The sequence below is a fragment of the Mustelus asterias genome, chromosome 14, assembly GCF_964213995.1.
Source record: "Mustelus asterias chromosome 14, sMusAst1.hap1.1, whole genome shotgun sequence".
Lineage (NCBI taxonomy): Eukaryota > Metazoa > Chordata > Chondrichthyes > Carcharhiniformes > Triakidae > Mustelus > Mustelus asterias.
Window position 1 is genome coordinate 25,482,556 of NC_135814.1, and position 12,761 is coordinate 25,495,316.

The window sequence follows — 12,761 nt, forward strand, 5'->3', positions numbered from 1 at the left end:
CAGTCCGTAGTCAGGCCCACAGCGATCTACCTGTCACTGGCGAGTCAAAGACTGTGCAGTCTGTTGTCAGGCCCACAGCGATCTACCTGTCACTGGTGGGTCGAAGACGGTGCAGTCCGTCATCAGGCCCACAGCAAAAGTTTCATCTTCCCCCTGGTGAGGTCATCGGAATATGACTCTGCCGCCTAAATTTGCCTCCTTCCCCCTCTCAGGAACATGGCTGTCTTCACCCTGTCTCCTGCCTTTTCACATGACCTCACCATTCCTGCTGAATGATGAAAAGGGGACTAGAGGTGAATGACAAGCTAGTTTTTTTTGTGTTAGCCTTGAATGAATATGAACTCAAATCATGAAGTGGGGTTTGCATCAATAAATTTCTGACTCCAGATACATGAGCACTACCAAACCAGTGAATGATATTCGGCAGTTATTTTATTCTGTGCTCAGCCCCAGCCTCGAACACTTTCAAATCACAAATGGCATAGGTCAGGTGCAGAGGAAATGTATGCTGATCCAACAATGCATGAGTAAAGCGTCCTAAGTTGCATCGGTGTGACTTTTTCCTTACCCGCACAGATATTCTTGCAGCTGAAGTGAAACTACCAATTTGGAGCCATTAACAAGTAATTATGAGCAGTTACTTCAAATGTAAGATTACCTCAGAACACCACCTACAGGTGCAATTTTAGTTGACTCTCATGAACTACCCAGAGCGCTCAGCACACATTTCCCTGCACGGTGATTCATGAAAAAAAATCTAACGTCTGATGTTTATTATAAACATTTAGTGGTTATTTACTGAAATTGAGAGTAAATCTCCCACATCCTACTCTTGCTATGTTTATAGGGCAGTGTGAAACTATGTGATTCACCTTAGAAAACTACCAGCACACATGCTGGTAAGCAACCTATTATTTCTCCCACACAGCTCTGAATACCACCTTCAAGTTATCGCATTCAGTATTCCTCTTTGACATAAACTGATTGTGATAATGTACAGTTACCAGCCTGAACTAAGAGCAAGACATTAAAGAGGTTTCACTATAACCTCACGAGACATTTTAAAGTTATTGCTATTGACAAGTTAGAGTTCACATGCAGATCAGCAGATGGACATTGCCAGAAAATAAATCCCCACCCCATCCACCCCTTGCCTCTCCTGCCATCACATCTTGCAGTGCAGCGGGATTAGTGAGCTGGAGTACTTGTTTAACATTTAGATGCCTGTCCTGTGTTTATAATGGACAAATGTTTATAGTTGATATAAACTGTCATCATGTCATTGCCAGAACCCTTCCCTCACATTTTTTTCCCAAAAAGATTTTGAATTACAGGGTGGTGGAGATGCATTTGAGGAACACCAGAGTAAATTGTGAAGCAACTAAATGAAGCTTTGCAATTGGATTCCTGTTAACTGTTGAGTCATCTCGGGATCACTTTACACATTCCGCAGGGTAGGGGAGTCCAAAACTAGAGGGCACAGGTTTAAAGTGAGAAGGGAAAGATTTAAAAGGGACCTGAGGGGCAACATTTTTACACAGAGGGTGGTGTGTATGTGGAATGAGCTGCCAGAGGAGGTGGTAGATGCGGGTACAATTACAACATTTAAAATACATTTGGACAGGTACATGGATGGGAAAGGTTTAGAGGGATATGGGCCCAACACAGGCAAATGGGACTAGCTCAGTTTAGGAAACATGGTCGGCATGGACCAGTTGGGCTGAAGGGCTTGTTTCCCTGCTGTATATCTCTATGACGGCGGGATTTCCCAACTGTGCTTGCCCCAAAACCAGAAAATCCCGCCTGAAGGTCAACGGACCTTTACATGGTCCATCCCTCACCCGTTACGATTCCTGTGGCGGGCGGGACAGGAAAGTTCCCCTCCCCATGACTCTGTGACACTTAAATGGGGTTTATATGATATCTGATGGCGTTGTCGGTAATTCTATTGAGAGATGCAAAAGAACATCATTAAAGTGCCACCTACCTCTTTTTTCCACAGCCTCGATGCAAAGCTTCACAAATCTTGGAACTGTGGTTCCCTCGCGCTTGCACAGTATAGTCAAATGGCAGCCGAATACTTGATCTACAACATAATACAAAGACACAACTTGTGTTAATCAAAAGATTATTGCATTAATAAGGAGGTTGATTCTATCTCTGATTCAATCAGTCCCTTTCTCTGGCATTCCTGCTACAATCCTGAGCCTGAATCAATAAAGATCGTATCATCAAATATGTCACATTTTAACAAAGTTTTTGGAGAGTCAAGATAATGACTGCTGGAATACTGAGTGATATCATCGAAAATTAGTTGACTGAAGGAAACACCATGGTCTTCAAACTAGTTAGAATCCCTTTCAATCTGTTTTTGCTTTCTTCTGCCCCCAACAAGAAGAAATTAGATAAAACTCTTAGGGCTAAAGGAATCAAGGGATATGGGGGAGAAAGGTCGGATTAGGATATTGAATTTGATGATCAGCCATGATCAAAATGAATGACAGAGCAGGCTCGAAGGGTTGAATGGCCTACTCCTGCTTCTACTTGCTACGTTTCTGTGACTGAGAGTTGCTTCAGATAAATACATAGACACCTCAGTTCAGCATAACATTGTCATGAGGAAATAAAGAGAGGTGTTGGAAATATTTCCAAAAAGATGTAATAAATAAAATACATTGTTACTAAATCGACAATGTTTACATATACCCAAATTATTTAACTTGAACGGTATTAGCTCTGAAACCTTTTGTATTAAAATGTAAAACAATCTCAAGCAAAGTACAATTATAGGGGTTCTTTCAATCCAGTAGGCTAGCTAATGAACCTAAAGGTCAAAGTCTGGCAGTCGAATCGCAGTTGGGAATTCCCTCATCTTTTGGACAAATGAGAACTGAGAAAATTAATTCTAAAGTCTGATGCATACATACTGGAATTTTGACTGGCGCCGACCTCAACGTTGGTGACACACAGGCAATTTATAACAAAAAAGCAACTTAGTGCTTTGCCAAAGAATCACTTGTATAATCAGTGATGTAGAATTGAAATACAAATTCATTTGTCAACAGCCTAATGGTGTCTGCTGTGAGTTAGATTTGCCTTTGCACATTTAGGGTTTATTTTAAAAACTGTTTTGAGTGACAAATCGTTGCAAGTGTGAGCTGTTACTGCAGCCAGGGAAACAGGGCATTCCTGCACCGGAGTGAATAGGGCAACAACAGCAGTGAGGAACACTGGGCAGATTGGCCAGGATTTTATGGGGTGGCCGTGGCCCTGTCCACCAGCCAGAAAATCGTGTATACACCAGTCTCAACCAGTCAGATTATTCCTGACTGCGTGCTGCATTCATTGACTTCCTCCAACCAGGGCTTCTGTCCCTTTAAGGGGACAAAGCTACCAGGTAGCTGGAGGCTCCCCAATCCCAACAGTGCCACCAGGAGCGGTGGTCATTGCTGGGCCGGCAAAGAGGCAGGACCAACCACGTGGAGGATGCCACAAAATGGAAGTAAGCTGGACTGGGTTCGCTGGGCTAGTGAGGTGGTTGTAGCAAGAGGAATGGAAGTGTCCATGAGGGCAGGGTTATGTCTTTCAGATGAGGTGGCACTCCTTCTTGGGGGCGGGGGGGGGTCACAAGCTGACAGATCAAAAGTCTCCACCGCCCCCCACCCCACCCACTCACAACCCCACCCTAAGCCTGCAAAGAAGTGACCAGGTTATAGCTGGTGGTCTTCCAATGTGGGAAGTGCCCACTCATCAGTGGTAAAACACCAGAGGCATTGGGAAAATACCCTGAAGAGGCTCTTTCTTTTCCTATTTAGGGCCTCAATTGACCTAAGGGCGGGAAGGCTATCCATTCCTTAGTCCTCTGAAAATGCTAATGGTGGTAGGTACCGCCAAATAGGCACCTCCAATTTTACCCCCCCATTCATAAGAACATAAGAACATAAGAAATAGGAGCAGGAGTAGGCCATCTAGCCCCTCGAGCCTGCCCCGCCATTCAATAAGATCATGGCTGATCTGACGTGGATCAGTACCACTTACCCGCCTGATCCCCATAACCCTTAATTCCCTTACCGATCAGGAATCCATCCATCCGCGCTTTAAACATATTCAGCGAGGTAGCCTCCACCACCTCAGTGGGCAGAGAATTCCAGAGATTCACCACCCTCTGGGAGAAGAAGTTCCTCCTCAACTCTGTCTTAAACCGACCCCCCTTTATTTTGAGGCTGTGTCCTCTAGTTTTAACTTCCTTACTAAGTGGAAAGAATCTCTCCGCCTCCACCCTATCCAGCCCCTGCATTATCTTATAAGTCTCCATAAGATCCCCCCTCATCCTTCTAAACTCCAACGAGTACAAACCCAATCTCCTCAGCCTCTCCTCATAATCCAAACCCCTCATCTCCGGTATCAACCTGGTGAACCTTCTCTGCACTCTCTCCAATGCCAATATATCCTTCCTCATATAAGGAGACCAATACTGCACACAGTATTCCAGCTGCGGCCTCACCAATGCCCTGTACAGGTGCATCAAGACATCCCTGCTTTTATATTCTATCCCCCTCGCGATATAGGCCAACATCCCATTTGCCTTCTTGATCACCTGTTGTACCTGCAGACTGGGCTTTTGCGTCTCATGCACAAGGACCCCCAGGTCCCTTTGCACGGTAGCATGTTTTAATTTGTTTCCATTGAGATAGTAATCCCATTTGTTATTATTTCCTCCAAAGTGTATAACCTCGCATTTCTCAACGTTATACTCCATTTGCCATATCCTCGCCCACTCACTCAGCCTGTCCAAATCTCTCTGCAGATCTTCTCCGTCCTCCACACAATTCACTTTTCCACTTATCTTTGTGTCATCTGCAAACTTCGTTACCCTACACTCCGTCCCCTCCTCCAGCACATCTTTAAAATGTTGGCTCTGAAGTGAACATGGTGGCTAATGGAATATATAACATGGGGAGGAGTGAGATTATACAACAATAGAAAATCAAATTTGTTTTCAACTTTTAAATGTTGATTTTTCTCAGGGGACTTGAGTGTACTTGCACAAGGGACACAGAAATTTAGTGCAAGGAGGATTGAGTGTGGGAATAAGGAAGTCTTGCTACAATGTATAAGTCTTTGGTGAGACCACATCTGAAGTACTGTGTGAATAGTTTTGTTTTCCATATCTAAGAACTTAACTTAGAAGTGGGAGCACAAAGGTTACCTTGATTGACTCTGGGGCTGAGAGACTTGTGCTATGATGAGAGATTGAGGAAATCGGGCTATACTGTCGGGAATTTAGAAGAATGAGAGATGATCTCATTGAAATATGCAAGATTCGGAAAAGACTGGATGGGGTAGAAACTGAGAGGTTATTTCCCCTGGTACTGTCTCAGTATAAAGGGTCAATCATTTAGTACTGAGGTGAGACAAAATTCTTCACTAAGAGGGTTGTGAATCTTTAGGATTCTCTATTCCAGAGGGTTTTGGATAATCCATATTCAAGACCGAGACAGACAGATGTTTGGTCTCTCAGGAAATCAAGGGATATGGGAATGAGAGGAAAAGTGGAGTATGGTAGATGATAAGACATGATTGTATTGAATGTCAGAGCAGATTTGAGGTGGCATATAGTCTACTGCTGGCCTTAATTCTCATGTTCTTGTGAAAGAAATATTGGATTCAGAGAGAAAGAAAAATAATGAAAAGTAACAAAAAAGGTGTATCTGTGCTTGAAATGACGAGACTGAACTTTCTGTGGTGAGTTTTGTCTGTATCCACCATGCAAATACAGCATCATCACATCCCTCAATGTGTTTGGAAGTGTGCAGAGGGAAACGTAATTCCGTGAGGCTAAGGGCAGAGCAACTCAACTGGGGAAGCAATTTTTGGATACTCATTTTTACCTCACATGTGTCCTTCGCTGAGCCATATGTGCATAAGCAAAGGCAAGTGCAATTAGCTTCACCGCTATTTTGACAGAAATCTCTAGCCCATTGTCTCCATTTATTGCCATTCTCTTGGAAAACTTCAATGGGATTACATTTGGCACCATCAAAGCCACTGAGAGTGCATTAGTGACATTACCCAGTGCGACTAAATAAACTGGATAGCCATGCAACGTAAAACCACAATTTCATGTCAGTGAAGAAAAAAATGCATGAAAGCATGGCATAAATAGAATTAGAAAACATTGTTTATTGCATGGAGTAATTGTTTGAAATTTGATTACGACTACTGAGTACTCCATTATAGGCATTTACAATCAATAGATATAATGGACTTCAAACAGATCCCAATTAAAATAGACAATGGAATGAAACACTGAACAACCTTTATTTAGTCTCCCTGGATATGAGCAGGATATATAAATACAAGTTGTTTTTATTGATTCTGGGGGTGATTTTCACTGCAGCCCAACTCCATCTCCAGGAAAATAGGCAATGAGAAGTGGAAAATTGTGGTCACCCAGGTTCCTCATCTCATTATATCTGATCCGGTCTTTTACTATTGTCCTCTGGCTATGCTCACCCAGAGAGTCACCAGCAACCATTTGTATTAAGATGGTGGGTCACTGTACTTGAAAACGTTCAGGTGAGCTTTGGCCAGGCTGAGCACCCACTCTACCAAGCTAAAAATCACTTCCACTATATCATTTTTGAAGCTATATCTGTATTGTGGCCTAAAATGATTACACAGAGTTACGTGCTGCTTAGAATTTACAACACAGGAACAGGACGTTCAGCCCAACTGGTCTATGCCAGTGTCCATGTTCCAGACAAGCCTCCTGCACTTAACTCAATCAGCAAACCTTTCAATTCCTTTCTCCCTCATATACTTGTCTAGCTTCCCCTTAAATGCATCTATGCTACCCTAATCAACTGCTCTTGTGATAGAAAGTGCTATATTCTAACACTCCCTAGGTAAGTAAGTTTCTCCTGAGTTCTTTACTGGATTTATTGGTGACCACTTTATATCTATGACCGCTAGGATTTCCCTATAGGAGTAAACATGGTAGGTGGGAGATAGCCCCGCCATTGCAGGCGGCGAGATCTTCTGGTTCTGCCATTGTTAATGAGGTTTCCCATTGAATGCACCCCCCTCACTGCTGGGAAGCCCACGGCAGGGGTGCACCGTTAGCAGGACTGGAAGTTCCTGCCGGTGTAATGACTGGAAAATTCCAACTGTTTGCTACATTTTCCCTATTAAGCCCCTTAATAATTTCAAAGACGTTTATTTGGTCATAACGTTGCTGGCTGAATTTTGCGTTCAGTGAAGTGATGATGGCTTCATTCTCTGTTGTTCTCAAATAATGCTGCTCACAGAAGATCTAGCAACCTCAGCTCTGACAAAGTGTCATCCAGATTCAGAACATTGGCTCTTGTATCTCTCCACAGATGCTGTCAGAGGTGCTGAGATTTTCCAGCATTTTCTGTTTTTGTTTCAGATTCCAGCATCCGCAGTATTTTGCTTTTAGCAACCTCTTTAGTTTGTTTTTGCCTTTATGGATGTTAATTTCAGTAATACACCAGCTGTAGAGGATTTGACATGTCGCAAAAAACTGTCATCAAGCAGATTAAGCAGCCAACCACATTGAAACATTCTCACAGCCAAAAAGCCTGCTTTTTACTTCCTGGATTGACCATTCACTTTCTATAGTTTTGCAGAAGGTGTAATAACAATTGAGGACTAAAGAGGACTAAAGTAGCTGAAGTATCATAAATGAACTTTTAAGAAAACTTTTATTGTATATAAAAATCAATGGACGTTTATTTTGTTATAATAGGGAAATTTGGCATTCCACAAATATAAAATCAGCTTTTCTGGACCTGAGATGTGGAGATGCCGATGTTGGACCGGAGTGGGCACAGTAAGAAGTCTCACAACACCAGGTTAAAGTCCAGTAAAGTCAGGTGACTTACCTGATGAAGGAGCAGCGCTCCGAAAGCTCGTGATACCAAATAAACCTATTGGACTTTAACCTGGTGTTGTGAGACTTCTTTCTGAACCAGAGAGGTTGATTAGTAATTTTAAAAAAAGACACTATCCACTGTTAAAAACACAAGTTATTGTTCATTCAACAAGGTGTAAATTTTTAAAGAATTTTTATGGCCAGAATAATGTAAAAAGTAGAAATGCACACCAATTCAGTGATTTCTAGATTGTTTCCATCTGAGAGTTCTTCATCGGTACATCCTGTGGAGGAGGGCACAATCACTGACTGCAACTTTTGGATTTCGATATTCAATTATGAATGTGCGCACACCAGAAGTTGTTGTTAGTTTCGCAAAGTAATGACAATGAATGCTGAGTTTTGCTACAATTGTAACCACAAAATCAGAGCCTTTATTACAACAATTCAGTGAATTCACCTTAATGTAATGGATTTGTTTAATACTTTACCAAGGTGGTTTATTTCAGGTGAGGAATTTCTGGTTTAACTGTAAGTCATTTCTAAACGCTAGCAATTTCTCTACTGACGTACAATAAGGATACTGAATGGACTGTCAATAAGGATTTGACCGTTTGTACAATACAGATCTCATTGAATTCAGTTGCTATGGAGTACCCTAATGCTAATGGCAAAAATAAAATACCTTTGACTAAATTCTGTAGCAAAGTACTAAAAACTCCAAGATTAGTTTTTATCTTTACAAAGATGCCACTTTAGATGTTATATCTACAGCCAATTCTACTCAATTCACTTTATTCAGAACTTATTCTTTATAAGTTATGATTCCTGAAAGATATGACTGACCTCTCCAAAACTATCATCCTGCATTTTCAAATCAAATGATTTTATTGAATATGGTGCCAAAATTCTATCTTTGCTCAAAATTAACTCAGAATCAATTGTTAAGTTTTTGCTGAAAACCCAGCATTTATTTATGGATTATGCCTGACTGAAATTTGTCATTTAAATTTATTTTTGAAGCATTTGATTCAAGACATCAGTTTAGGTACTAGCTGTTCTTGTCCTTCCATATTTAATTTGTGTGGCTTTAATTCTACTAATTAGAATGTTGGGCAAGAATGCCAATTCATTTATTTATCAGTCTCCTTAAGCAAAATAAAGTAGTCAGTAAATCAGTCTTATTTATAGAATTTGTGGGAAGCTCATGGAAACTGCTTCATGACCAAACCTAAAAATGAGCTGTAAATAACACCAATCATCCGATTTGATTTGATTTATTGTCACCTGTATTAGTATACAGTGAAAAGTATTGTTCCTTGCGTGCTCTACAGACAAAGCATACTGTACAAAGAGAAGGAAAAGAGAGAATGCAGAATGTAGTGTTACAGTCATAGCTAGGTTGTAGAAAAAGGTCAACTTAATGCGGGATAGGTCCATTCAAAAGTCTGATGGCAGCAGGGAAGAAGTTGTTTTTGAGTTGATTGGGACGTGACCTCAGACTTCTGTATCTTTTTCCCGACGGAAGAAGGTGAAAGAGAGTATGTTTGAGGGTGTGTGAGGTGCTTGATTATGCTGGCTGCTTTTCCGAGGCAGTGGAAAGTGCAGACAATGTCAATGGATGGGCGGCAGGCTCGAGTGATGGACTGGGCTTCGTTCACGACCTTTTGTAGTTTCTTGCTGTCTTGGATAGAGTAGGAGCCATACCCAGCCGTGATACAACTAGGAAGAAAGCTTTCTGTGGTGCATCTGTAGAAGTTGGTGAGAGTTGTAGCGGACATGCCAGATTTCCTTAGAATTGTTAGAATTAGAATTTCCTTGAAGAATTATGATTTGAAGAAAGCAAATTGCAGTCACAAATCAATGTAACATCAACCTTGTCCAACCAACTGGTCTCAGTGTTTTATGTTGCTTTGAGTTATTCCTTCATTTCTTCCCTGGACACTATTGTTTACTGCTCAAGAACTCAGAATGGGATAATGTATAAAGGGCTTGAAAAGTGTTAACAGGCACGTCTGGGGAACCTTGATCATCCTTCTTCCAGATGCACATTGCCGTCTACTTAACTTATAAACAATGAACTTGAAAAATTCATTCATCTGACAGATCAGTGCAACTTAATTTTACCTCTGGACAATGCAAATGATCAGAGATGTTAAAGAGCAATTGCAGTTAATAACATTTAGATGTTTAAAAAAATAATCTACACCGGATCTTCCATACTTTTCACGATCTGTGCAAAAAAACTAATGGAATTTCAAAGTCATGTTGGAAAGTTATAGATTCAGCAAACATTTCTGATGAAGGCTGTGTCCTGTATGACAAGGCCCATAAATCCACAACTCTTTGGCACACTTCTTGTTGTAGCTTTGCCACAAAAGCTGTTGATTAAGCTTGAATCATAGATTCATAGAATTCCTACAGTGCAGAAGGAGACCATTTGGCCCACCGAGCCTGCACTGACAACAATCCCATCCAGGCCCTATGCCCGTAACCCCACGTATTTATCTGCTAGTCCCCTGACACTACAGGGCAATTTAGCATGGTCAAACAACCTAACCCATACATCTTTGGATTGTGTGAGGAAACTGGAGCACCCGGAGGAAACCCAGGCAGACATGGGGAGAACGTGCAAACTCCACACAAACAGTGACCCGAGGCTAGAATTGAACCTGGGTCCCTGGCACTGTGAGGCAGCAGTGCTAATCACTGTGCCACCGTTAAACCATGTGACAATCTAATCTGGGAGTTCCTAACCATCGCTGATACAAGCAGTCCTTCAACGAACTCTGAACAAAGCATAGTCATCGGTGGAGTTTTGGATTAAGGGCGGTGTTGTCCATGCTGGAATTTGCCTCAGAAAGACGTTGGCCGCACTTGCCCCCAAACTAGAAAACCCCACCCGCGATCAACAGACCTTTGCATGGTCTGCCCCCACCCGCTATGATTCCCGTGGCAGGCGGGAAGGGAAACGTGCCCCCCATTGTGTCCTTGGTGCCCTGGCATACTGAGCCATACTGGGATGCAAGTGGAATCCATGTGAAGACTAGTAAAGATAATATTTTTGTAATATTTAAAATGGAACACTTACAAAAGGGCCTGAGAGCTCTTCTTTCCAGGGTGGAGAACTACACTGGCTTTCAAACACCAAATTCTTCCCCCAACTTTAGAATACAGGCAACCAGTATCACAGTCTCCATGGTAGCCAGATGGTCAAGTTGAACTCCAAATTGTGTGTTGGTACTTATTATTGGAATGTAAAATAGGTAACCGCCCTTGCCCCCAAATTGTCCCATCGCTGAGCTGCTTCTACTTGAAGTGGGGATAATAGATTGATAGGAGATGCCAAACAGTTCATATGGATTATTTTACTATTATCTTGTTGTCGACCCAGATTCAATCAGCTAAGGTTTAGTTTGTGTTTAATTGCTGCATCCAAGGTTCTCATTGGCACAACGTGTTAAGGAATTTACTGACATTCTACTAATTCATTCTAATTTCCAAAAGTATGCGAATTTGGATGTATTCCATGAAGCAGGAAAAATAAATGTCAGTAAGTATAACAAGGAGAAATGAAGAAGTAAAAAGTTTTGTTTATGCACCCAGTAACATGCTTACAAAACAAATAGCAGAAAGTATCACATGTATACCACATTGGAGCAACACAACATTTGTGCAGAAAACACATAGAAGATGTGCACACATTATGATTTGAGATACTAGCTAGCAAATGGACGCTGCCTCTTCCACCAGTTTGTCATGTTTGTGGGTTCTTTCTACCAGTTTACTCCAAATCCTTTTAACTTCTGTGCTTCAGATTATTCCTGTAGGTGACAGCTAGCCCTCAAGATCCCCACAAATGTTTCCACTTGCCCTGATGCCTCAGCAAAACAACATAGTGCACCTCGAATAACGAGTAGAGAATCCACCTTCAGTACCGTCAACTGCTGCTTCTGATTCCCGCTTCCACAGAATTTTCCTCAGTTTTTTTTAAAACAGCAAAGCAACATTCACACTAAATCCTATTTTAGGCTTGAAGTGCCAAATTACTGTATCAAACTGTCATAGAAGAGGGAAAGTGTAGCAATAATAAACTATATTTTACTATGTTGTAAAACTTTACTATGTGGAGCAAACAAAAAAGTTTGCAACTCTTGAGTTAAAAAGAAGCCCTGATTATGATAGTGAATAGTAGTTCTTTAACCCTTTCCTAATTGCAAAGTACAGATTGACAAACATATCAAAATAACAATGGAGTCTTTTAAAACTTTAACCAATCATTACATTTTTAAAAAGGCTGTCCAATAGTGATTGGATCTTTTTTTAAATTTAAATAACCGTTAAATTAAGAAAAGCTGTCCATCAAACATATACTTGGGCAAGTCACGATGAATGTTTATATTTGAATTGAATGATTTGGCTCCCTCCCTTGGACAATTTTAGATTAGATAGATTATCGTGGCAAAATGTAACAAACCCAGCTGGCACATGCCTTGAAGATTATTTTTAATTCTTGTATGTACCATGTGAAAACTTTGCACATTAAACCAGATTGCTCTTTTTTTAAACAATGCAATGTGCTCTGTCTTAAGATAGCTTCTCTTGCATGATAAGTAGCACATATTGGGTTTTCTTTTGCCCAGCTTGTAGCAACATATAGTCAACTGGGATTTCCACATTGTCATATTTTTGTCAGTGAAATATGTCTCCTGACATTTCAAGTCCTAAATCTTTAGAATTCACCTTGATAAAGTAATGGCTAAAAGCTCAAAAGGGTAATTATATTTATATATGTATAATAATTATACTTTTACTGGTTGAAGGACGGTGCTCCTCATACAATGTATAGGAGTAGCTCATATGT

The 12,761-nt window shown here is 41.1% G+C and overlaps 1 protein-coding gene across 1 annotated transcript in view; it reads right to left on the bottom strand.

Moving 5' to 3' along the window:
- The window catches only part of arhgap15 (Rho GTPase activating protein 15), a 730,777-nt gene that overhangs the window by 228,630 nt on the left and 489,386 nt on the right, over positions 1 to 12,761 (bottom strand). Inside the window, exon 11 of the mRNA XM_078228014.1 lies at positions 1,988 to 2,086. Within this exon, the coding sequence (XP_078084140.1) occupies positions 1,988 to 2,086 (99 nt within the window). The remainder of the gene's footprint in view (positions 1 to 1,987; positions 2,087 to 12,761) is intronic.